Source organism: Mytilus galloprovincialis, chromosome 1 (genome assembly GCF_965363235.1).
Source record: "Mytilus galloprovincialis chromosome 1, xbMytGall1.hap1.1, whole genome shotgun sequence".
NCBI lineage: Eukaryota > Metazoa > Mollusca > Bivalvia > Mytilida > Mytilidae > Mytilus > Mytilus galloprovincialis.
The window spans coordinates 36,684,581-36,711,383 of NC_134838.1; the positions used below are offsets into that span (position 1 = coordinate 36,684,581).

A 26,803-nucleotide genomic window follows, 5' to 3' on the forward strand; every position below is an offset into this window, starting at 1 on the left:
TGTTTTGTAGGTATTTTATTCAATAAATAACTTATTTTATTATCTATATACTATCTGCGCAAAGCTCTAGTTAAAATTTTACATGGTCACATTGAAAACAATATTTTTTATTTTAAATATAGAAAATGCAAACGACCAATCAATGTCGACCTTTCAAAGCGTAGCTGGTCGCTGTTGACGACGTGACTCTTTCTAAATATGGCGGCTTTAACCATTTGAATATAGAAGATTTTTTTGTCATCACTGTGATCCATTACAACGCAACATGTCAACGTCAAAACCAAAAAAGTCAAACTTTTTATCAACTGGGTAAATGTTTTGTTCAAGAGTAAAACCATTTTACGCACACAGTTGTGTGATAATTCCAGGAAAATGAATTATATTTGAAGTTGTTTACACAGGTTCTTGTTTCTGTCCATGTGAAGATCTACTATCAACGTATATTGACGTTGATAAGTGGGTCTTCCCATGGATAGAAACAAGTGCCTGTGGTTTTTTAGTACAGTTTGCCTGTGCCCTATGTATTCACATGTATATTAAATAAACATTAAAAAAACACTGAATAAAGTATTTAAATGAAAATACATGAAATAAGGTGCGATTGGACCCAAGTGGCAAATGTGTTTTGGGAGCAAACATACCAGTCGCCTACATGACATGGTATTTAGTATTTATGTTGTTTTTCCACATGAATACTAGTCAACCTGGTTTAATCAGCATTTGTTAAAGATAATTTAGCACCTAGTCTAATCAGCTTTTGTTAAAGATGGTTTAGCACCTAGTCTTATCAGAATCTGGTTAATTCGGCAGCCTTGGATGTTATTCCAAGGAAACTAGCAGGGGTTTCATTATCTTTCGTGTTGACCGGTACATTCCTATTTGTAGGTGGTACTTTTCAATGTATTCAATGAACATCTTATATAAAAATTCCTGAATAAAGGCGGTACTTATCTGTAGCATAGGAGGCTAAAAGTACCGGGTACTGCCTCCTAATGAATGGCCTGAACTAGTTAAGACTGTTTTTCATAATTTTTCACAATATTTTCATTAAAGTTGTCCACATATGTTAAATGTTGTGCTTTAAAAAAAATTCCAGTGGAAACTTTGATATAAGAAACAGGGTCATATCTTAAATGACAAGTGTACATAATTAGTTAAATAGGGCTTTAGTACATGATTATTGTAAACAATATTCATTTTATTCAAGTAGACAGGAAATGCAGTAAAAAACTGGCTTTTTCATTCAACTTGTAAAGTAAGATATTGAGCTTCTAAAATATAATTTGTAAAAACATTGAAGTAAAACCCAAATAAATAAAATTTGATTTTTTTATCAGTACATGTATAAACATTTATATAATTTCGCAATAAAGAGATTTAGTTTAAGTTTGGCAATGGGACAATAAAAGATGTTCTATACATGCATATAGCTATATATACATGTTTATGTTATAGCATAACACATTCAAAGTTGCTGATTTCAACACTTATAAATTATTAAGTATTATTACAAGATTAATTTTAACAACACAACAATAGAAGTGTTTTTAATATTTTGCTCAGGCCAGGGTTTTTTAATTTGTTGGTTTACAGATTTTCTCAAAGAAAAAGTTGGGTCGCTATTTTGTCAACATTTCTTAAATTTTAATTCGATGAAATTTTATTGCTCAGCTGTCATAAACATAGCATGACATTGTCTAATAAATTCCCATTAAAAAGGGGGTAGCATGGACAAAGACGAAATTAAATTGTCATTTCACAAACAGGAAAAACAGATTTGCGTAGCTCTTAATCAATTCCAGAAAATTTGGTAAATAGTGATCAAGCACAAAAACTGATAAAGAAAAAAAAATGTAAAAACGTCATACGAAAATAAGTTTCAACACACGTGTCAAATACGTAATAGACTCGTCCACTGGTCAAACGAGAATATCGGGTTAATCTGTTGTCTTCATTCCGATTTTTTATCCAAATGGACGATATACATGTATTTTTTTTATTATCAATGAAACAAGAAAATTCTAAATGATTATTTAATATTCAGTACTTAAACTTGATGTCTTCCACCTGTCCACATCACCTGTCCACATTTGGACAAGTCTATTTCTATCAAATGATGCATCTTACGGACTGATGACAAATACTGGAAAGGAACTTATTGTGTAATTGGTTTTAAGCACAGGTTTCGTTTCGCAAAATTATTTTCGCAAACGACATTTCAAGGTCAGTTATAATTGATTTGTCTATTTTTAGAAACGTAAACTGGAAGTTTTATTTTTTCACTACAGAAAGTGTTATCAATTTAATTTTGTTAGTGATTAATGCATTTCATTTCATAAAAAAAAAATTATTTTGATTATTTTAAAGGGATAATGCATTTGATTTGTTAGGGTCAGTGGGAATAAAAAAGCACGAAAAGTCAATTTTATTTTTATTCTGGAAATAGGCAAAATGTGGTCGGTGGATCTGTTAACAAACAAATTTAAAAATCCTGGTCTCAGATGACAGAGGCAAAATATCTCTCTTTATTAACTTTTTTTCTTTTCATTTAAGAAACAGTCAAGCTGGATCCAGGAAAGGTAATGTTGGAGCATCAGTCATCAAAAGTAAATATGGTGGAAGCACAGTTTATGCTAGTACAAAATCCAGATCCAATTTAATAGGATCAGCAAGTAGGAAGGGTCTGGGTGGTGCAGGAGATAAAACAACCAGCAGTAAGCCTCCTGTTACAGTAAGTGCTAATTTAAAAAAAAAAGAATAATTATTTTTTTTATATAGATATAGGAAGATGTGGTATGAGTGCCAATGAGACAACTCTCCATCCAAGTCAAAATTTGTAAAATTACACCATTTAGAACGAATTTGAAAAAAGATAATTTTCAGTTCAAAATGTTGTTTTCAATAGCACCTGTTGAGTGTTAACATTTTTAAAAAGTAAATGGTGATAAAAAAATATACCAACAACAGTAGTACAAATTGTGTTTGACACAAAAGAACTGTTATGTTATTTTATTTTTTCATTCTACTTGTAGGTTCTTGATGAAGCTGGTAATGATGTTACACCTGTACCACTCATACAGACTGACCCAGCTTTTCTTGGTAAAAAACAGAGTAATGTCTTGGCGGACAGCTCAGCTGGAACAGTAAGTCTGAAAAGATAAAAGATTGTCATTATTTTAAATATAATTCCAACTTGCATAGTTTGCTAAACTATTTTTTCTGTCATACATAGGACTTAACTTATGTTGTTCCTTCAACCAAAATAGGGCGGTCCTACATTTTTGAAAAAACAATGAGATGTTGTATTTTGAAAACCAGAAAATAAAGCAGAATACGCTTTTTTAGAAAGACTAAAAAATAATTTTGCTTAACCTTTTTGGTTTTGTTGGTTTTAGTAGGTCTGGATTTTCTCATAATTTTTGGTCATACTTTGGAAAATATTGTTTCAATACAATAAAATAAAAAAGTGGTTTAAGACAGTCATGCAATTAGCTGACATGCAAGTCCAAGGATGATACTAGGACCAATATAAAACAGGGGATGCTATAATCCATAAAAACATGCTTAAAATATAATGTTTATTGACAGTAATTTTAAAGCAAAAGATATTATTTCTGTTAGTTTGACTAAAAAAAATCACTTAAAAATCACTTTGTGTAGAAAAATAAACTGAGAAAGTGATTTGTATGTTTACAGCCTACAGATTTAATGTCCCAAGCTTCAATATACCAGACAGCCAATGCCACAGCCAGTACATTTGGTGGAGGACCATTTTCAAGGTTTGTTTTATTATGTGACAGTTCTGATTTATGAATCATAAATATTTACACGTTGATGTGTTAAAGCTTAATAGAAAAAAATGAAGTCATATGATTTGATTAACTTTAAACTCATGGGTTTCAACATATTTTAATTTTTGATGTTTAACATGGATTCAAGTAATCCATTTAGTTAACTGTTCAACTTAGGAACCCCAAATTTCAATGTTTGATGTTTTCCTGCATATTGTTACCTTAAAAGCTAACATATGAAACAATTCTAGCTTGGTGTATCAGTCTACTGAAAAGAAATGTCAGCTGAGCAGGCAAAGTGGTGTCGTGTCAATTTTCTTGAAAAAATGCAAAAAAAGAGCATTTGATCAGATTTCACTATTTTTTTAAAGTTTATTTATCAGTGTAATTTGTTTTATTATTGTAGATCTGTGTTCAGTGCTTCACAGGGAACTGCAAATGAGTCCATCATGGGTGAAGATATGGCTGATCACTCACAGGATGTTTCACAAAGTTGGGGTAATATAATTGAAATGTCAGCTTCATCACTGGGATAGTCAGAAGCATCAATAAATAAGTTCAATCTGTTATAAAAGTTTTACAGACTTCATAAAGTTTGTCAAACTGTCAAACCGTCTTAAAATTTTTTGAAACTGTCAGAATATTTTTTTATAATCAATAGACAGTATCCAGCAAAACTTGAAGATTTTTCGTTTTTAATTGTTAACCTAATATGAGAATTACAAACTGGTATTTCCAACATCTTTATTTTGAAACAGCGATGGACATATTTGCATATTCTTTAGAGTGTCTTTTTCTGTATTCATGAAACTAATTCCAGAAAATTAAAAGGAATCCACAGTACTGATATATTTTTTACATTTGAGGATTTTATTTAATAAGAATAACATTAAGGTGGTACCTACAGTACACACAGAGAGGATGTAATCTCATACTCTTAACACTGATTCTGGTGTAACACAGTGTCACACTGTGAAACACAGATTTCCCTCCCAAAAAACACCAAGTAATTACTCCCATCTGGGAGGGTTTTATGACCTGTTGATTGCAGGTAAAGGTAATTAAAATCAACAAAGCATAACCATTACTGCATGGTCTGACAGTGACATATAATTACATGCCAACTATTCTCTCATTTCTTCCTATTTCAATCATTTCCTATTTAGTTTTATTTCTGAAAGCTATAAAAAAGGTTAATGAAATGATTTTAAAAAAATATATACAAAAAGTATTTTTAGATTAGAAAATTATATTTTGTATTTACATTCTTTCATAATCTCATAATTAAGAATGGCAACTTGATATTTACAATAAGTTGTATTTATAGTCAGTTTAAACATATAGATATTAATATATACATGGTTTAAAAAATGATAGCAATGATACAAAAAAAAAAAGGAATATAATAAAATAATGTAGATTAATTTCATACATATTATATTTATATTATCTTCATTTATTATTTAAATTCATAAAAAAAAAATTGAATAAATTTAATTAAAATAGTATATGTCTTTATTTTCTATTAATTTTACTCCACTTACAGGTGATATTTTGTTTGTTTTAATTTTATGTTTCTTAGGTATGAAAAACCAACACTCTCAGAACAAATGCTGAATATTTTTAATAAATAAAGTTGTGCATGATTCTTGAATAAAATCAGATTATAATATATCTCTGATTAAATTTAACAAATCTCACACTTTTCATCATTTTTTGTGACTGTCATTTAATGACAGGAAACATAAGAAATGTTAATTGTAGTCAACAACTACTGGCACACTTCAAAGGTAAACATAGCAATAAAAATCATGGTGTTGGGAGAAACCACACCAAGGTAATAAACAATTAAGGAGTTTTAGGGAGGAATTACTCCAAGTTTCTCCCAATTTCCTCCCAAGATTTGGAGAGTGTTGCTGGAGTTTCCTGGTGTGACACCAAGTTTTTACACAGTGTAGGGAGTATGAGACTACATCCTCTCTGTGTGTACTGTAATACTACAGGGAGATAACTCTGTAAAATTAGCTGAACGTTTTAATTACGTTGTGTTGTTAAGGGAATATCAAGCTTCTCAATGATCAAAATAAGTGTTTGTCAAACTGCTATATAACCAGTGTAATTTTTCTGATAAAACGGTTGGTTCAAATTTTTTGAAATTTTTATATTTTTTGTAAAAGGTTCAAAGTAAAAAAAAAAAGAGAAATATATAAATTTACATAATTTACTTGATATTTTATGGAACTTATTTGTATAAGAAAAGCAATAAATCATTTAAAAGGAAACCATTGTTCTAAAAATATTTTTCTGTAGACATCAAAGTGAAGAGAGAAGATGTTAAAGAAGTATTACTTGAAGATGACCTTGAAAAAATAGTAGATTTGACCTTAACAGAGACTGCAACAATCTGGTTACTGGACATGCCAACTGTTTGTGTTTCAAATGAAGCTGATGAAGCTAAATCTATCCAAGAAAAAAATGAAAAATATTTACAAGTGAGTTGAAAATGTTCAATTTTTCAGAATTAAAATTGTTGTGATCAGGATAAAAACTTCTTTTATTAGAATTGAAACAACTGTTATTTGGGTTAATAATACTAAATTTAATTGAATTTTTGTTCTTTATTCATTGTGGATCAGAACAAGAGTACAATATGATTTTACACTGAAACCATGAACAAGTTGACCTATATTCATAAGTTGCCTAGTAAATTTAAGAGTTATGTCACCTAAAATAAACTTTTAATTTTATAGCAATACCTACTTGTATACCCCCCCCCCCCAAAAAAAAAACAATTGAATATCTCTACATTGATTTCAAGTTGAATTGACCAGCTACAAGTAAAATTGATGATACATGTATGTTTTTTTAATTTAAATATCTTTATTTTTCTAATTTTAGCATTTGAGATGATTGTAAACATACTGATATATTTGATATTATATTTTCAGTTACAAAAGAACAAAGTTGGTAATGACCAATATATGGAGAGAGGAATGAACACATTTAATGAACCACCAAAAGTCAAGGTTGTTCAAACCACAAAAATAACACACAGTGTAAGTAAATTAACAGATATATTTACATATGGTATACTATTTTTTGACCCTGCCGCAAGGTGTAGGCATCATAAAGTGTTACCCTTGACCTTCTGTCCTTCTGTGCATGCCATTTTTGTTTGAAAGTAAGCTTATGCAGGGGATACTCATGTCTTTGACACATTCTTTTATTTTTATCTAGAATATAAAAGTAACAAATCCAGTACATTTAATTCATAGGATTAGTTGTGATGTAGTAGAACATTGCATATAATATGATGACTACTCACATGGTGTGACAACAACTCAGTTAACTGATAAAATCTTTGAGCCATAAAAAATATCTTAGTTTTGTTTGTCTTTCTATAGAGAATGAAGAAGACCCCTATTGAATTTGATGTCAATATGTCAAAAGGTCAAGGTGACTTGACTAGATTAACATATTGAAAGACTGTAATTTTTTAAACAATTTTAGTTTCCATATGCTATCTTATATTATGTTTGATATTTAGGAAATCATGTTTGAGCATTAAATCTAAACTTAAACTATACATTAAACATAGTTGCCTTATTTTTACAGGAGGTAGGAGTAAATGCAACAACTTGGGATATGTATGATACATTTGAAGCACTAGAAAAAGAAAAGAAAGGTATGCTAGTTGTTTTGTTTTTTTGGTATGGAGAATATACAAGACTAAGGTCTGCATCATTTGTTAGACGTCCACTTACACTGAATATGATTTAGGTCATGCATATTACTCAATGTGATCATTTAAAATGATTACAAAGTGTACTGCTGTGTTTGTGTTCTAAAAATAAAAATGTAGATAAAGCCAATAACTTCTGATTGAGAAATAAATCTGTTTTTGCAAATAATTTTAAGAAAACTTATCAACAATGATAGTCCATTATAAGTTTGGTTCTGCTTTTTTATCATCATTACAAAAGATTTTAGATCAAACTATTTTGAATCAGCTGTCTTAGATTTTCAATATATTTCTACAGGATATTTAAAAAATGACACTTATACTGGTCTTTTTTTTTTTGTGTGTTTCCCATGATGTTGATATATAAGATATAAAAAGATGTGTTATGGTTTGCCAAAGAGACAACTCGTCACAAGAGAATAAGTGACACAGACATATATTTGATCAAATATTCTTTAAAGAATACTTAGTAGATAAATACTTTCCAAAATTCCTCTATGTCTTCAGAAATGATTTCTCTTGCTAAAAGCAATCCTTAACAGCTGTCATGAGTAACTTTATAACAAAAGCTACTCTACCTTTTAAACACATTAACAATACTTTTTAACCACATTGTAGAGAAAGAAGAAAAGGAAGAGGGTGAGGGTACGATAAGTCGTCCAGCAAGTCCTGTTGCCAAGGAGGAGACAACTCCTGCTGTTGAAGGCGAGGCAGTTCCAGCTCCAGTGGCTAGAGAAGGTGAGATTTGTTACATCATTTCAGTTTATTTTATTCATTGCAAACTTAAATTTGATATTCAAACAATATTATAAAAGAATGTTATTTATGGAAATCAGAGTAATGAAAAAGGATAATCAAGTTAAATTTTTGAAGTAATACTGCCACAAGTTTAACAATTTTGAGGTGACGATGTTTAAGTTGATGATACTCATTATTTAATCTTTTTTTTGAAATATGAATTGTAAGGAAAAACAATTTATTGAAGGCACATGGACATGAGCCTGATATTTAAAAGTCTGTCATTTAAAATAGTTTCAATAAACCAGTCCATCAGTCATGATATTTGTCTTTCCTACCATCCAATTTAAAGAAAAAAAATATATGAAGAAAACAAAGGATGGTAATGACAATAAGACTTTTTTTTGTTAAAGCATGTCAATGCAACTTGTAAAAAAAATGAAAAACTTATTCTGTATGATATTTTCAAAAGGATCATCTAGGCTAAGACTAGGTGCAGGTAAGACAATGTAGATTTTGGTTTGAAAAGCAGTTATCCTGATAGATTTTTTTGTTACTAAATTTTGGATGATATTTTTTGTAGATTTGAATTTATGATAGATCATTGCGCTTTTCCTGTTTATCAAGTACTTCTTCAATAGCTTACTTTAGACTTAGAACTGTTGATAGGATTAATGTGAAGTCATCAATCTTATTTGATTGCAAACAAAATAGGCTCTCAAAAAATCTTGTTTTGCTATAGACTTGCATTTATTTTTGTGACTACCACTTTTGATCATCAACTATCAGCAGGACAAATAAAGATAGTTAATTTTTATTACTCAACCAACTTAAACAATATTAATGGAATTTGTTTCTATCAATATATAAAATATCGAAATATTGAAATTTACTTAAAGTTTAAAAGATCAATTATAGAATATATTGAAAATACAAACCCAAGTCACCCAGTTGGTCTTCTGTAGCGAGAGTTGAATTTTTCTACTAAGATGCAATTTCACAATCATTATCTTTTTCTTCTTAAAGTTAGTTATTTGGGTGAATTGAACAGTTTTTGGTACAGTGAGTGTAAACAATATAAAATGTTGTAATATCTACACCTTCTTTATGTTTAAATTACTTTTCATTTCTTACAAAACTACGTGCTGAGTGAATTTCTTTGTGCATTTTTTTTTTTTGTGTTTAAAAAGAATCAGGATTTGAATTCCGTTTATCTTGCAAACAAAATATTCAAGCCAAAACAATATGGTAGATAATAATTTAGATCATGATATTTTTACACACATATATATAAGGTCTGGTGATTTAATATCAATGGTCATTTTCATTTAAAACTGCATGTGCTTAGTTTGTAAAACTTTTTAGCATAAAAACAATCTGAATGAGTATAGTACAAGACAAGCATTTAGTTATTTGAATTGAACAGAGCTTGTATTAGTCTTTGAAAACTGAAGCTTAAATGATTTGTATGCCATTACAAGCAACAAAGTGCTGAGTATAAAAACATTTACATACATACAAGTAAATTGTAACCATTACAAACCAAAAGTTAAGCAACAGAGGAATTTTTTAGATGACAGTATAATACTATATTATGTCTTCATGTAAATTTTAAATCTATTACAATTGTTTCAAATGAATGTTATTTTTATTCTATTCAAGTAAAGGAGATATTTTTTAGATAATGACCAAGCTTTAGATATATAGAAAGAACTGTTTAATACATTCAACTTTCTGAATCATTAGAATATGGAAAATAGATTTCACTATATAATATTTTTTTAATGGCACTTGAATTATATAAGATGCTGGACTACTTTATGTCTTATTCACAAATAAAATATCAAGGAAGTTTTCCCCTTAATATTTTTTGATTTTTATTGAAATTTGAACATTTCTTTATTTGGAATTATTTATTTTTAGAAAGTAGAGCTACAATAGCATCATCAATGGCCGGATCTGAGAGTGTATTTGCCAGTAAAGAAACGGGAGTATCATCCATACCTAGTGAATTATCTGCTGTGGAAGAGGATAGGATTATGAAGGTTTGTTTAAAACATAGAACTTTGATTATTAATTATTGTAAATTTTGAGGTTACAGAAGTACCATGCATTTCTTTGTTTAACAAACTATAAACTACTGGTAGATTTGTGTGTAAACTTTGGCTAAAACATGAAATTAAGTATCCACAATAATCATATTTTTGGTATTGTGGATTCATATATTTTTATGGGAATTGATTCTTGTTGATTACAGAAAATTGGTATTTTTGTGGGCACTTGATTTAGTGGATGTGCCAATGAAAGCATTAAAGCCCTAGATAATGTGTACTTGGTTGAAAAGTTGAAATTGGGTTCAGCTATACCCACGGAAACCATCAATTTGTAGAACATGGGAAAAAAAGCATTTCAACAATAAGTAAAATTTATAGAATAACTAAACAGAGAAAAATATTCAATGAGTGACCGAACAACACATTAATTCATGAATGTGTGTAGTGCTTGAGTTAATTATCAGTGTTGTTTGGTTACGAGTTGAATAATATCGATATTTGAACTCTTTGATTAGTTATTCTTTTTATTACATTGGCAAATGGCTTTTTTATGAAAATGTAAGGAATTATATCTTTTTCTACGCATTCACAATTTGTTTTGATACAATGTAATGGACGTCTTGACAACGTCTTTTGTTAACCACGTTTATTTCACATGTAAAATTATTGGAGTGTTTTCTTTCTCACTTTGAAATCTTTGTAATTCATTGCAACCAATGAAATTAATATACCCCATTTGTACCCTGACTCTAGGAGTGTGTGTAATATTGCATTCATAATTTCAGTCTGTCCAACAAGGAGTGTGTGTTATATTGCATTCATAATTTCAGTCTGTCCAGCAAGGAGTGTGTGTTATATTGCATTCATAATTGCAGTCTGTCTAGCAAGGAGTGTGTGTTATATTGCATTCATAATTTCAGTCTGTCCAGCAAGGAGTGTGTGTTATATTGCATTCATAATTTCAGACTGTCCAACAAGGAGTGTGTGTGTTATATTGCATTCATAATTTCAGTCTGTCCAACAAGGAGTGTGTGTTATATTGCATTCATAATTTCAGTCTGTCCAAAAAATACTTCCATCACATTTTCCCCATGTAATACTCAACAGAATTACATCATATTTAGTGAAGCTTGACATTCATGACTTGTAATGTCAGACCACTTTTCAAATCTTTCAGACAACATCTTCCTCTTGGCTGTTAAACATATGAAATATCTTTGTACAAACATTACTGTTTCTGTTATATGAGCCATATTTTGATAAATTTCCATCTTCTTTTTCAGTCAGAGAATCTGTTAAGAGATTTGTTTATAATGGAAAGAGTTGTAAATCTGAATACGTACCAATCTAGGCAAGCTTTGTACAGAGGTTATCCAGTGTTAACAGGTATGTTGTAGATCTATTTTTAGCTCACCTGGCCTAAAAGGCCATGTGAGCTTTTCTCATCACTTGGCGTCCGTCGTCGTCGTCTTTCGTCGTTAACAATTTTTCAAACAAACCATTGTTGGGTTGCTGCCACTTAATTGGTAATTTTAAGGAAATTTTGCAGTTTTTGGTCATTATCTTGAATATCATTATAGATAAAGATAAACTGTAAACAGCAAAAATGATCAGCAAAGTAAGATCTACAAATAAGTTAAATATGACCAAAATTGTCAATTGACCCCTTAAGGGGTTATTGTCCTTTAATGACAATTTTTTCACAATTTGTTCATCATATTTGCTAACTTTAAAAAATCTTCTCCTCTAAAACTACTCAACCAAATTCAACCAAACTTCAACTGAATGATCAGTAGGGTGTATAAAATAAAGTTTGTGTTTTATTTTCTATTTTGTCTAAAAACATGGCCGTCATGGCTAAAAATAGAACACAGGGTAAAATGCAGTTTTTGGCTTATATCTAAAAAACTCCAGCATTTAGAGCAAATAAGACTGAAGTTAAAATATTTATTAGGTCAAGGTCTACCTGTCCTGAAATTTGCAATTTGCAAAAAAAATAATTTGTTGTGCTACTTCCAAAAAATAGAAAACATTCTGACCAGAAAAAAAAACATGTCCCCCTACAAGTTAAATGGTCCATGCCAGGGATGGGCACGATTACTGACAAATGTAATCGATTAATAATCGATTACATGAAAGATTTTTGTGCAATCGATTAATAATCGATTACTCAAATTTTAGTATGTAATCGATTACAATCGATTACTTTATCAAAAGTAATTGCATTACTTTTCGATTACTGTCAATTACATACTTCAACATTTTAACAAAAATAACATGAGTAAAACACAATTATATTGCTCAACATTTGTATAGTGGAAATTAAGATCTTTTCCAAATTCATCATTCAAAGCATTGTTTCTAAATTATAAGTTGATAGCTGTTTTTTAGATCAAATCTCTTGATGAAGATTAGAAATAGTTAAAAAATCTTGAAATTTTGACTTTCAACATAAATGAAAGATGTCATCGCATTGCAATAATTAATTATTCATAACTAATTGTTTTTCAAAAAATTAGCTTTCTTACTGACTTAGGTAAGCTTTTTGGTTTTTACTCTTTTAAAAAAAATATATTTTAGCATAGTTAATTATAATGTTTAAGGAAATATAAAAAAAAGTAGAATAATTATTTAGTTCAGCTAATTTTTAAGACCAAAATTTATTTTTATAATGACATGCATTATTTAAACCTTTTGTTTGAATAACCACCCTAATTACAGATTATTTAACTGCCACTGGAGTACAATTTATAACCTGGGGCTAAATATTGTAAATTTTCTTCTTAATTAGACATAAGATAATTGAAATAAAAACAAAGCATGTTTGTTATTGATTAGAAGACTTTGATCATCTCATTAGTAAAGGCAAGAATGTTGTTAAGATTTGTTAACTTCTTCAATCAAATTATATACAAAATATATTTATAGTGTCAAAGGGATACATGTATCTATTTCTAAAAAGAATTGCTATGCATTGCCATTGGTTCATTGTTAAAAGGATTTTGTGTTCTTTTTTAATTTAATTTATATACATGTATATCATAACATTTGAGAAATCAACTGTTTATCTATTTTAAGCTTTAATTTCAACTCTGATTGAAAATGATGTTTTCAGGAAATTAAATAAAAATAAGCTTACTAAAGTGTACTTTTAAAAAATGTAGTACAGAACTTAACGAAAGACAGACACATTTCTTATGTAAGATCTATTTTATTATTTCAAATCTATTTTCTTGTTTTAATATTAAAACTCTTGAATTATTGACAAGCACATACACCCATTTGTTTCAAAAGCTAGATATAAAGTAGATTTAGGAAGGGGATCTGGTTGCTCATAATGCAGCTTGAGACAATAGATAGAAATAAGGCAGTTGCTTAACTCTCAAGTATAGTTGATGCATAATATTTTATCTGTACCACAAAGTGATAACATACATATTTTCCTCTGAAATAGGTTATTTTTCATCAAACTATTTTACTAAAGTAATCGAAATGTAATCGAAAAGTAATCGATGATTACATTCAAATTTTTGCTGTAATCGATTAAATTACGATTACATGTAATCGAAAATGTCTTTGATTACAGATTACTGTCGATTACTTGAAAAAATGTAATCAATTACAATCGATTACGATTACAGATTACAATTACCCCATCCCTGGTCCATGCCTAACTGTTATTAATGAAATCATTTAACTGTTTTGCTGTTATTGGAGCCCCTTGCCCCTTCTCAGCAGTGGAATAAATCCAAATTATGAATGAAGAAATTCGAAAGAATAACAATTTAATAATGTAACAATGACAATTTTATTGTTAAAATTCTTTTATTGTAACTATAATGTAATAAAAATAACGTCCTGCCGCTCTTCTTGTATGCATATTATATTAGAAGGAAACGTGTATACATGGTAGAACTTGTATTTCTTTTTAGTTGTGGTCTATTTTTTTAATACTTTATGCATTAGGTCAACTATATTTGGTGTATGAAAATATTTTATGATCTATATGTCGGTTACGCAGGTTTTATTTGAACTTGACCTCATTTTCACAGTCCATTGCTAAGTTTTAAGTGTTTGTGTTTTGGTCTCATTTTCTTTATTTATAAACAGTAAGTCATATATATTTGTAATATTGAAGAATTGTTAGCTGTACATGTTTGCCTGGCATGGTTCAATATGTTCATTAAGGCATTGTTTACCAGGTGAGCGATTCAGGCTCTTGAGAGCCTCTTGTTACAATATAAAATGTATGTTCAAAAGATTTTAAAAGTCTTCTGTAGTGTTTCTTTTATACTAGAAAATACACCTATCTTTTAGAAAGTACTATTTAGAAACACTTGAAAAGTTTACAAACATATAAAGAAGTAAGTTTTATGTTTTTTGATAAAGTTTTTTAAATTACTCTTTTATAATGTTGTTACATCATGGAATAATTTTTATCTGGATTAAATGTTATTCAAAAGTATTTGTTTATATTTGTAGAATTAGAAAAAGAAATGTCTGCCAATCAACAATTAAGTGTTTCTGACATGGGACCAAACTTCGATAGATTATGGTCTTATCAGTGTCCATTGACTAAGGGTAGAAATGTCAGCTCTATGTCATGGAATAAGCTTAACCCTGTAAGTTTTATATTTTATTTCTTTTATTTACTGTAGAAACATTAATATCTGTGGGATTAAAATTTTGAGTTTTGTCTCTATCTTAGATTGTATGGGGATTTAATTTCTTGGTTTCCATTAAATGGAAGTGATATTATATGTTGGTTAAATGCCCCTGGGGGTTTTAATTTCGTGGATACATTCATTCCATGAAATGAATGAAAGTAAAATCCTCCATGGAAATTTCTGCTTTTACAGTATGTGTTATCATTAATATTTAATGTTTTAATATAAACTAGATTTGGAAAATGATTTTATACATAGACAATAGACATTTTTCTATTATTTGAAATAAAAATTAATGTTGTAGTGTATAACCTTATTTTCAGTGATTTAAAAAAAAATTATAAGAAAATGCTATATTTTTTTAATTCTTTGTTTTGTAGGATTTAATAGCCATAGGATATGGACAGTTTGAATTTTCTGATCAGAAATCTGGTCTTGTATGTTGCTGGTCTCTTAAAAATCCTGAGGTATTGTATTAGTCTTTAGTATAAGTGTATTTAATGTTAATTGGTTGTTACCTTTTGCAATGAGACCAACTTAAAAATCTACTTATCATCAGTTTGAAAATATAATAAAGAGTTATCTCCCCTTTTTGTATTAGATTTAGTACAAACATGTCATATTTTCAAACAGGAAAGATGACCAGAAGTTTAAACCTGAAAAGTCATCTTTTATAAATAGAAAATAACTCTTTATACCTGTTACCATATTTTAAAACTTCTGCACGGACATGTTTAGAAAATATGATTATAAGTTCATAAATTTTTAAAAACTGTTATACTTTACGATGCATATAATCAGATGAATTTATCCCTGCTATTGCAAAGTTCATCTATACTGGGTAAATAGTTATAGAATACTATAAATTGTTTCTTTCCAGTATCCAGAAAGAATATATACCTGTAAGGAAGGTGTGACAACTGTAGATTTCTCAAAGATGCATCCATCACTTTTAGCTGTAAGTAAAAGCTAAATACACCAATATTTTAACATAGACCATGGATTCACCTCTTATTTAATACCTTATTTTATCCAACATGATGCGTTTATGTCTAGCACAAAATTTTAGGATTAATTGATTATTCCTAATAATATTAAATTTATGTTCATGGAGGTTCTGTGTTGGGGCATATAGATTTGTCTCTGTCTAGCTTGATTTATTTAAGCTACTTTTTAAAAATGATTGTATATCAGTTAAACTTCACACACAACAATCACAATACATTATTGTTATGATTGCTCAGATGTATTGTTAGTTTGATAAAGAAATGATCTGTAACTTTTTTATGATAATAGGTTGGAATGTATGATGGCGGTGTAGCTATATATAATGTCAAAAGTACAGAAGATGAAGCAATGATTGACAGCTTGTAAGTATCAACACAGCTTTGTAGTAGCTTAAAATGATGCAATTTATAGCTGAAAAAAATAACTGCAAGAATCCTCATTTGTATGTTGGTTGTTTTTTGTCCTATATATTGGATACTTTGGATTCCGTTATTCTCTTGGGTACTAATTTTTGTTGATTGAGGAAAATTTGCCTTTTCGTCGATTTATAATTTCATGGTTTTGCCAAAGTCTATATACAACCTGATAGAAAATGTATACTTCATTTAACATTGGGTTCACCTGTACCCACGATAATCACGAAAATTGGTATCCAACAAATAATAATAATTTCACAGTACATGAGGATCAGTGTGAGTTTTCTGTTTGAATTGTTAAAGATTGTGTGTTGACCAAAAAAATCAGTTTTATGAAGTCATTAGATCACTCTTATACACTTTATAATGTACTATTTTTCGCTGTTTGTCATATTGTGGCTGGGTTGTGTTATAAAGTTCACCATAAAGGAATTACTATATTTCTAGCATTTTCAAAAAAGATTGGTTTAGCAGTCCGCAAACAAAAATAAGAAATTCCTACATAATCCAATGTTTGCATTGAGTGTTTTCCTTTGTGAATTTATAATAAAGACTATATTTGTGTAAAAATGTTTTTGTTGTTTCTAAACAGACAATCTCCAGGAAAACATACTGCACCGGTATGGCAAATCCAGTGGATAGAAAAAGAAAGGGGATCTGGTGAAGAGGTGTCAGAGAAATTGATCTCTATATCCACTGATGGTAGAGTAACACAGTGGTCAATTAGGAAAGGATTTGAAAGTTATGGTAAGCTAATATCTTTCAAGAATTTAATCATTGATTCCAGATTTAAATTTTGTTAAATTTTAACAAATGAATGTCGTTTTAAAATTTTTAGAGATTAAGGAAAGTATTATCTTTTTCCAGTTTTTGTCGAGCCTGCAACTTTTGTTGCAGAATGCTCGACATAAGGATAGTGATCCGGCGGCAGCGGCGTTAGCTAACTTCTTTAAAGCTTTATATTTTAGAAGGTGGAAGACCTGGATGCTTCATACTTTGTATATAGATGCCTCATGTTACGAAGTTTCCGTCAGTCACATGTCCAATGTCCTTGACCTCATTTTCATGGTTTAGTGGCCACTTGAAAAAAAAGTTCAGATTTTTTGTAATGTTGAATTCTCTCTTATTATAAGTAATAGGATAACTATATTTGATATGTGCGTACCTTGCAAGGTCCTCATGTCTGTCAGACAGTTTTCACTTGACCTCAACCTCATTTCATGGATCAGTGAACAAGGTTAAGTTTTGGTGGTCAAGTCCATATCTCAGATACTATAAGCAATAGGGCTAGTATATTCAGTGTATGGAAGGACTGTAAGGTGTACATGTCCAACTGGCAGGTGTCATGTGACCTTGACCTCATTTTCATGGTTCAGTGGTTATAGTTAAATTTTTGTGTTTTGGTCTGTTTTTTTCATACTATATGCAATCGGTCTACTATATTTGTTGTATGGAATGATTGTAAGGTGTACATGTCTAGCGGGCAGATATCATGTGACCTTGACCTCATTTTCATGGTTCAGTGGTCAAAGTTAAGGTTTTGAGTTTTGGTCTTTATCTAATACTATATCCCATAGGTCAGCTATATTTGGTGTATGGAAATATTTTATGATCTTTATGTCAGTAGCGCAGGTTTCTTTTGACCTTGACCTCATTTTCACGGTTCATTGCACAGTGTTAAGTTTTTGTGTTTTGGTCTATTTTTCTTAAACTATAAGTAATAGGTCAACTATATATGTTGTATAGAAGCATTGTTAGCTGTACATGTCTGCCTGGCATGGTTCATCTGACCTTGACCTCATTTTCATGGTTCATTGGTCTTTGTTTAGTTATCTTGGTTAATGTTAAGTTTATGAGACAGTTGTAATGAAGCTTTATACTTAGGACTATCAACATAATATCAATGATTAGTATAGAAGGCGAAACATTTCAGCGTGTGCACTCTTGTGTTTCTCTTTACAAAAGGGGATTGCTGTGGGTTCATCCCATGTGTATTGAAACTAGATGTATTCAATTGTTGTTTTTTTTTATATTTACGTATCAATTTATTTTGAATATGTTTTTTTTTTTAAGGAAACTGAATAGCTCATGATCAAGTAATAGAAATAACATAAAACAAAGATGCTATGTTTAAATTTTTACAAATAATAAAAGAAATAAAACATGATTAATAATATTTTGACAGACATGATGAGATTAAAGAGGATGCCAACTAAATATGGAAGTAAAAAAGAGAAGAAAGTAGAAGCTTTCATATCTAGACATGCTGGAGGAATGAGTTTTGATTTCCAACAGAGAGATACAAATATGTACGTCATTTAATTTTAACATGTGTACAGTAAATTTAGGATATATTGCAATGTTTTTATAAATGCGAAAAATGTGAAAGTATCAGGTTTGCAATAATAAAAATTTGCATTTATAAATTCAGTAATCATATTAATTAGTTTTACATTATTACCAGTTACCATTGATTCACATGCATTAATTTCTATATTTACAGTATTATATTCATTTTTGATATTTTTCTTACTTTGAATATAATATATAATTATATATGGTAAATATCAATTAGATGGGAACAGAACAATACATGTCACAAATACCATACAAAAGAATAAAAGAAAGAGGAGGTGAAAAGATGACCAGTTAAACAACTACTCACGTAAAATAGCTTCTAAAAAGATGAGACAGAATATCTTTACAAGTTTTTCTATTGATTGTTTTTAAAGATTTTTTTTTCTATTGATTGTTTGTATAGAATAGTTTTTGTCGAGCCTGCAACTTTTGTTGCAGAAAGCTCAACATAGGGATAGTGATCCGGCGGCGGCAGCGTTAGCTAACTTCTTAAAAGGTTTATAATTTAGAAGGTGAAAGACCTGGATGCTTCATACTTTGTATATAGATGCCTCATGTTACGAAGTTTCTGTCAGTCACATGTCCAATGTCCTTGACCTCATTTTCATGGTTCAGTGACCACTTGAAAAAAAAGTTCAGAATTTTTGTAATGTTGAATTCTCTCTTATTATAAGTAATAGGATAACTATATTTGGTATGTGCGTACCTTGCAAGGTCCTCATGCCCGTCAGACAGTTTTCACTTGACCTCGACCTCATTTCATGGATCAGTGAACAAGGTTAAGTTTTGGTGGTCAAGTCCATATCTCAGATACTATAAGCAATAGGGCTAGTATATTTGGTGTATGGAAGGACTGGAAGGTGTACATGTCCAACTGGCAGGTGTCATCTAACCTTGACCTCATTTTCATGGTTCAGTGGTTATAGTTAAGTTTTTGTATTTTGGTCTGTTTTTCTCATACTTTATGCAATAGGTCTACTATATTTGTTGTATGGAATGATTGTAAGGTGTGCATGTCTAGCGGGCAGATGTTATCTGACCTTGACCTCATTTTCATGGTTCAGTGGTCAAAGTTAAGTTTTTAAGTTTTGGTCTTTTTATCTAATATTATATGCCAAAGGTCAGCTATATTTGGTGTATGGAAATATATTATGATCTATATGTCAGTCCCGCAGGTTTATTTGACCATGACCTCAATTGCACGGTTCATTGCACAGTGTTAATTTTTTGTGTTTTGGTCTTTTTTTCTTAAACTATAAGTAATAGGTCAACTATATTTGTTGTATGGAAGCTTTGTTAGCTGTACATGTCTGCCTGGCATGGTTCATCTGACCTTGACCTCATTTCCATGGTTCATTGGTCTTTGTTTAGCTATCTTGGTTAATGTTAAGTTTATGTGACAGTTGTAATAAAGCTTTATACTTAGGACTTTCAACATAATATCAATGATTAGTGAAGAAGGCGAGACATTTCAGTGTGTGCACTCTTGTCTATTATTTCAGATATCTTGCTGGTACAGAAGAAGGCCACATACATAAATGTTCTTGTTCATATAATGAGCAGTACTTAGACAGTTTTGTTGGTCACACTGTAAGTTTATGTTATAAAAAAAAGGTGCAATATTTTTAAAAGATAAAACGTTATACTCTCACTCCAAAAGATTGTGAAAATATACTGGTATTACATCTGTCCGTCTCGTGGAATTTTCATTGTATTTTTCTCATAAATACAAATCAGAGATTCACAAGTTTGTTATCTAGCTCTGTGTCAGCATGGTATATTGTGTTATGCCTTTTTAGATTCATCACTCAACCTTCTTGCTTACCAAAAACTAATATATTCTTACACATAATGGCAATTTTGTCACATTACTATCAGTCACTATGAATCATAGCTTTCCCATATTTGATATTAAGCTTCATGTGAGCATGCTTTACAGTGTGATGCATTTTCACATCCACTTTTCATGCATCTTTCATCAGCTTCCTGTATAGGAAATACTTATCGTGGTGGTGTCATTGGTGAGCCAAAGCTCACACAACATCTTTCATCAGCTTCCTGTATAGGGAATACTTATCGTGGTGGTGTCATAGGTGAGCCAAAGCTCACACAACATTTTGTTATAGAAAGAATTATTAAGAAAAATTGAAAAGTTTCAAAAAAGTTATATGTATTTTATTTTACAGGGTCCAGGTCTATAGAGTGAAATGGTCCCCTGATGATCCAGACATGTTCCTCAGTTGTAGTGCTGATTGGAGTGTAAGGCTGTGTTATAACTTTGTTTTATTTTACAGGGTCCAGTCTATAGAGTAAAATGGTCCCCTGATGATCCAGACCTGTTCCTCAGTTGTAGTGCTGAATAGAGTGTTAGGCTCTGTAATAATTATATTTTAATTTACAGGGTCCAGTCTATAGAGTGAAATGGTCCCCTGATGATCCAGATGTGTTCCTTAGTTGTAGTGCTGATTGGAGTGTTAGGCTCTGTTATAACTTTGTTTTATTTACAGGGTCCGGTCTATAGAGTGAAATGGTCCCCTGATGATCCAGATGTGTTCCTTAGTTGTAGTGCTGATTGGAGTGTAAGATTATGGCACCAGGAGAGATTTTCACCAGTATTAACTTTCTTGTCATCAACAGTAAGTCTCCTAAATAGTACAAATAGCTTACTGTGGATTCATAATTATTAGTGGAATGCCATCTTGAGTGGTTTTAATGAGAAAAAGGTTTCTGATCAATGAAGTACAAATTTTCTATAGGCGTATATTCAGACTTTTTGTCATGTATGAAATTTTTTTTTTAAAATATGCATTTATGTCTTTTAAACAGTTATTTCCATTTATTGGGGCCTGCCAATCTTTTGGGGTTTTGTTTTGTCTTTTCAACATTCTTTAAAATACTGTCAAAATTAACATTCTGCTATTTATAATATCACTTTACATTTCACACAGAAACCAGTGTATGATGTTGCATGGTCACCTAAGTCAGCGACTGTGTTTGCATGTGTTACTGAGAATTCTGTTGAAGTCTGGGATTTGAACATGAGCACGTTAGTATTTTGTTCAGATTAAAAAATAAATATATATTTTTTAGTTAAATTGATAGCTTTCTCTCTTGTTCAATTTCAATTGAAAATTTGAATTACAAACAACTATGTCTAATAGGGCAATTGTATTATCAATGAAAGTAGATTCATGTGAGAAATTAAAAAAAATAATTAATGGTGAATAAACAGAAGTTCAGTAAAACAGTACACTTGATATATAAAATTGGGATGTTCTCACTTTTTATTGGTTTTCAGGATACTTTTTATTGGTTTTCAGGATTTCTTTGAAAATATATAACAGTAATAAAACATAAATTGCTTCTAGAAGTTAAGACTTGAGTGGTTTTGTAAATTGAATAGAAAACTATATGAGTTGTCTCCACTTTGTAATGTTAGACTGAATAGTAGAGTTATCTCCACTTGAATATATGTTTTAGAATTAAGCTATTAAAATAATCCCAAAAAAAATAATTAAAATTAAGTTTGATAAATGTCATTAATTGATAGCACAGATATTTGATTAAAGTCATATAATATACTATCAGTATGTACCTTTTCACTACAACCTTCATGATTCTGAAAATACAACTTTTAGGAAATTTCACTCAATTTCCTTATTATATTTTTTGCATACTATAAAATTGTCTGTCAGCTGCTGTTTATTATATATTATAAGACTTGAAAATTAAAAAAATATTGTTGATGACCTTCCAATAACTGTCAAGGTGACAAATAAGTTCTATTCTTTTCATTTATTCTTATTTTCTTAGAACTTCTTGAGATTGATGTGTAAATTACACCAACCTATTTTGTTTTTAATGTGTTATTTTTGTTTTTTAATGCAGGTTAGATCCTTTAATTAAGAGTAACCCAACATCAGGTGCTAAACAGACTACAGTTTCATTCTCAAGGAATTCAGATGTAAGTTTTCTATGTTATCTAACCTTTTTTATTTAAAGTGGAAACAAGTTATTACAACTTATATTAACCCCTTTCCACTTTGCTTGTGTGAGTGCTGCCTTGTAGTGGCATTAGCCTACTCTTGTTAAAAATCTACAGGGGTGTCTTTTACATGCATGAGATATTGCTCTCTCTTAACAAAGGTATGCCATTTATCATCCCCTTCCCAAAGACTATCATTGTTTCTCAGGACCATACTCGCAAGTGGTTTCAAGGGAGAGCTGAAAATTCAGTCCCTTAAATTTTCTCCCCTATTTTGTATGTTATCGGAAATCTTTTTTTCAATTTTCAGGACATAAGGGATTGAAGGAAAATATATCTATTAATTTATTTTACATATATCTGCAAGTGATAATGTATATGATTTATAAATCTATGTAGAAGGGGATTAAAGCATCTTTTTAATTTTCACTGTTTGTAAGATTTATATTATGACATTTATTCTTAATGATTGATCTTCTAAAGAAAATGTCCATAAAATTTATTTTTTTCATGTCTCTTCTGACTTTGCATGCAATTATTTCTGTTATTTACTGTTAAGAATTTAAACTTCATTAAGAAGCTTATATAAATATAAATTCTTCTTCCGTTAACACCCATATATTAAATATAAATTCTTCTTCCGTTAACACCCATATATTAAATATAAATTATTCTTCCGTTAACACCCATATATTAAATATAAATTCTTCTTCCGTTAACACCCATATATCACAGCCACTGATAATAATCATGCTATTTTTTAAAAATAACAAAAAAGAGTAAAGTGCAATACCACACGACAGAGCCAAGGGCTGGTTTAATAACCATTTAATAATATTTATCATATACAAATAACGAATCAAATCGAAATGTCATCATATATTATATATATTTCAATTAACACAATCATTTGTAAATCAATCAATCTCTTAATGCATGATACAAAATATCAAAAAGCATCATCATGGATGTAAAAATTAACGTGACCTATTGAGTAGACCCTGTCATGCCGAATGATTTAACCACCAAATCACACAAAACACTTAACCTAAAATGCCATCTATGGGCAGACAATTCAGAAGAAAATAATTTTATTCTAAGTCATAAAATCAACCAACTGAAATTATATAAGTACAATATATATTGGATTCATAATTACCTTTGAGTACTAATTGCGGTGGATTTCACTAGAGTAAGTGAACCACTAATTTAGATATATAACAAAATACAAATTGCCCAAAGTATATTTACCAAACTTGTTAAACCCATGAAATAAAGTATCCAGGAAAAAAAACTTTTTTTCTATGAAAATTAGTACTCTGAATCTGGGAACAGTATACCTAACGGGTAATGAAACTGATACGCTTTTCAGTGTAAATTTGAAAAAATCTTGGACTCCATGAGACTTCCCGAGATTGATGGATTTTGGTAGCGTCTGACTGAAAAACTATTGGAACTGCTTAATAAATAAACCGTATAACTCTATAATCGTAAATAAATACAAGCTTTATCATTTAGAAGATATATTTTGTCATATAAAATTACTAAAATAAGTTTGATTTATTTGAAGTGAAGTGTTTTATAATAGTTTGGGAATTTGTAAATCATCGCGGCAAAGGCCACCATTTTTTTATTACCTTGTTTTCATTCTGCACAGTTCTGTGATGAACTGCTTGCGATTGAAGTGACAAAATACAAGTTTGATACTCTAGCATCACTATAAAACTAGTTTGAATAACATTTTATTGATATTATCAGAAATTTTTAGGATAATAGTGAGTCCGTTTTAAACACATGTCTGTTTCCGTATTGTATCTTTATTTACGATGGCACGACAATAAAATTGACTACAATCAGGTAGTGTCAAGTCCCGTCAATATATATGTTCCTGTCTGAATCCATGATATATCTTAGAATTATTAAGAATAGTGAAAATGTATACCATACATGATAATAATAACTACAATTTCTACTGTTATTTGTGTGTATTTCAGTGTATACTGGTAGGAGACAGTGAAGGACAGGTAACAGTTTACCAGATGAGATCTATGCCAGCACATGCTGATGTAAGTAGCTTTCATTCTTTTAAAAAAAACAATCAATTACATTTAATACCAAGCAATTTTTGGCCGCATTAAAACTTGCTTATAGTACGGAATGGTGATCTGATGAGTAGGCAACTGTTCTTGTTTATAAGTTGAAAGATGCATGCCATTTTTGTGTAATTAAATCCTACAGTTTTCAACCCGGGTCCCAGAAAGTTCACAATAAGAATGCATATATGTTGAAGTTGTGCGCTTGCTATTATGAAAGTATCTGAAAAAAAAATTCTTATTTTTCAAATATTTTAATTTTCAGTGTAGGACATCCTCTATTATTTAAGAAACATTCTGTACAGCACAGCCATTTGAGTTCTCAATATATTTTCTATTTAAAAAAGTGAAAACTAAGGAATCTGTTTTTTTCGAAAAGTGTCTCACAGTCCTTTTTCAATAGCACAGTTTTAACAGTGTCTACTTATTAATTTATTTACTTTCTTTATATTTACATTTTTATGATTGAATGGTTTATAATTTTAGCTTGAAATGTTAAGAACTGTGGTAGAAACAAATATGAACAGTGGATTAGGACAAGAAGTGCCAGATTTTATGAAAACAGAGGAAGAGTTAGATGATGTTGGTGAAATGTGAGTCTACAGTGAGACATTAAAGGAGCTTATATAATTACAGTGAAACCAAACTTTAGAAATGACCTTGAGATACAATCATATGCAGTATACTGTTATTAATAGAATTATCTTTATATTAAAGGCTTTAAAGGTTGGACAGCTCATAATATGTAGAACTTCTATAGATATGAGTTATACATGTAAGGTAGCCAATTTGTGATTGATATTTCAGAGATATCTGTGTTTATTTTCAAGCAGAACTAAGACCAATATTTAATCAATTAAAATCCAATTTACAAGATATTATTTTGTTAAGTCTGTGATACATCCCGTCCATTTTTGTACTACTATTGAAATGTATTTTATTGAATTATATGCATTTTATTTATCTGTGAGTTGTTAATGATCTTTTTTATTCTTTATTTATTAATAAAGTATTTTGGAATAAACTTTTTTCTGTGGTTTCTTTCTGTGCAGTTATATAATATAAAAATATGGAGATGTAGTATGACAATGAAAAAACTAGTAACTACCAGAGTTCCAAGTAGGTCTCATTGGGGTCTAAGCGTGAGGCGGGATTGCTGATTTTTTGTAAGCATGACACGTGAAAGTCAAATTATTGTGTCGGGAAAATGGGAAATAAGGTCTAGCGGGACCTGGGAAATGACAAAAAAATGAGAATTGCTTACGTACATTGTGTAAGCAGGATACGGGAATCTGACAAAACAGTAAGCAGGATCCGTGATCGGAACCCCCCCCCCCATTGAATTGGAAAGAAGCAATTATAGGTCACCGTCAACAATGAGAAAACACATTACATACAGTCAGTTTAAAAAAAAAAAGTTAAACAATTTAAATGAGATAATTTATTGCCTTACTCATAACAATACTATTTATTAGAAATGTATTTGAGAGACATGAACTAATGTCAAACACTGAATCACAGGCTCTTGATCAGTCACCTAAAGAATGTTGCGGGGTTAGACATTTTTTTTAGCACTTAACCTTCGCCTAATCTGAAACAGTTGTTCTACTTTCTCTTAAATTTTAAAGGTGTTTTTCTTAAAAAAACAAAACAAAATTTGTATTTATATTCCCCTTTGGAATCCCTTGTTTAAAGAAAGCAATGATGAATGATGATTAGTTCTTTGTATATTGTGTCTGTGTGTCAAAGTACAATCTGAATACTGAATGGATATTTTAACTCATAAATTGAAGAAAAACTGACATTGCTATGACTAAAAACAACTAATATACAAACAATAGTCTACAAAACATAGCACATAAAACTAAAGGCTAAGAGACACAAACCCAACAAAAAAACTGGGGGTGATCTCAGGTGCTCTGGAGGGGTAAGCAGTCTGTCTTGGTACCCA

The 26,803-nt window shown here is 30.1% G+C and overlaps 1 protein-coding gene across 3 annotated transcripts; it reads left to right on the forward strand.

Moving 5' to 3' along the window:
• The first annotated feature begins 170 nt into the window (after positions 1-170).
• LOC143073138 (dynein axonemal intermediate chain 4-like) lies at positions 171-25,876 on the forward strand. 3 transcript variants are annotated; one of them, XM_076248479.1, is made up of 25 exons: positions 171-309; positions 2,554-2,731; positions 3,033-3,143; positions 3,697-3,779; positions 4,198-4,289; positions 6,102-6,283; positions 6,740-6,847; positions 7,407-7,476; positions 8,152-8,271; positions 8,744-8,770; positions 10,195-10,316; positions 11,609-11,711; positions 14,808-14,947; positions 15,373-15,459; positions 15,873-15,950; positions 16,289-16,362; positions 17,009-17,163; positions 18,602-18,725; positions 20,277-20,364; positions 21,176-21,252; positions 21,359-21,410; positions 21,723-21,820; positions 22,663-22,738; positions 24,754-24,825; positions 25,339-25,876. In XM_076248479.1, the coding sequence occupies exons 1-25, from the start codon at positions 266-268 to the stop codon at positions 25,447-25,449; spliced, it is 2,472 nt and encodes an 823-aa protein (XP_076104594.1). In that variant the 5' UTR covers positions 171-265; the 3' UTR covers positions 25,450-25,876. The 3 variants fall into 3 exon arrangements, with proteins under 3 accessions (XP_076104594.1, XP_076104588.1, XP_076104598.1); XM_076248473.1 differs by lacking the exon at positions 21,176-21,252 and having other exon boundaries at positions 21,282-21,410; XM_076248483.1 differs by lacking the exons at positions 8,744-8,770; positions 21,176-21,252 and having other exon boundaries at positions 21,282-21,410.
• Positions 25,877-26,803: the final 927 nt, after the last annotated feature.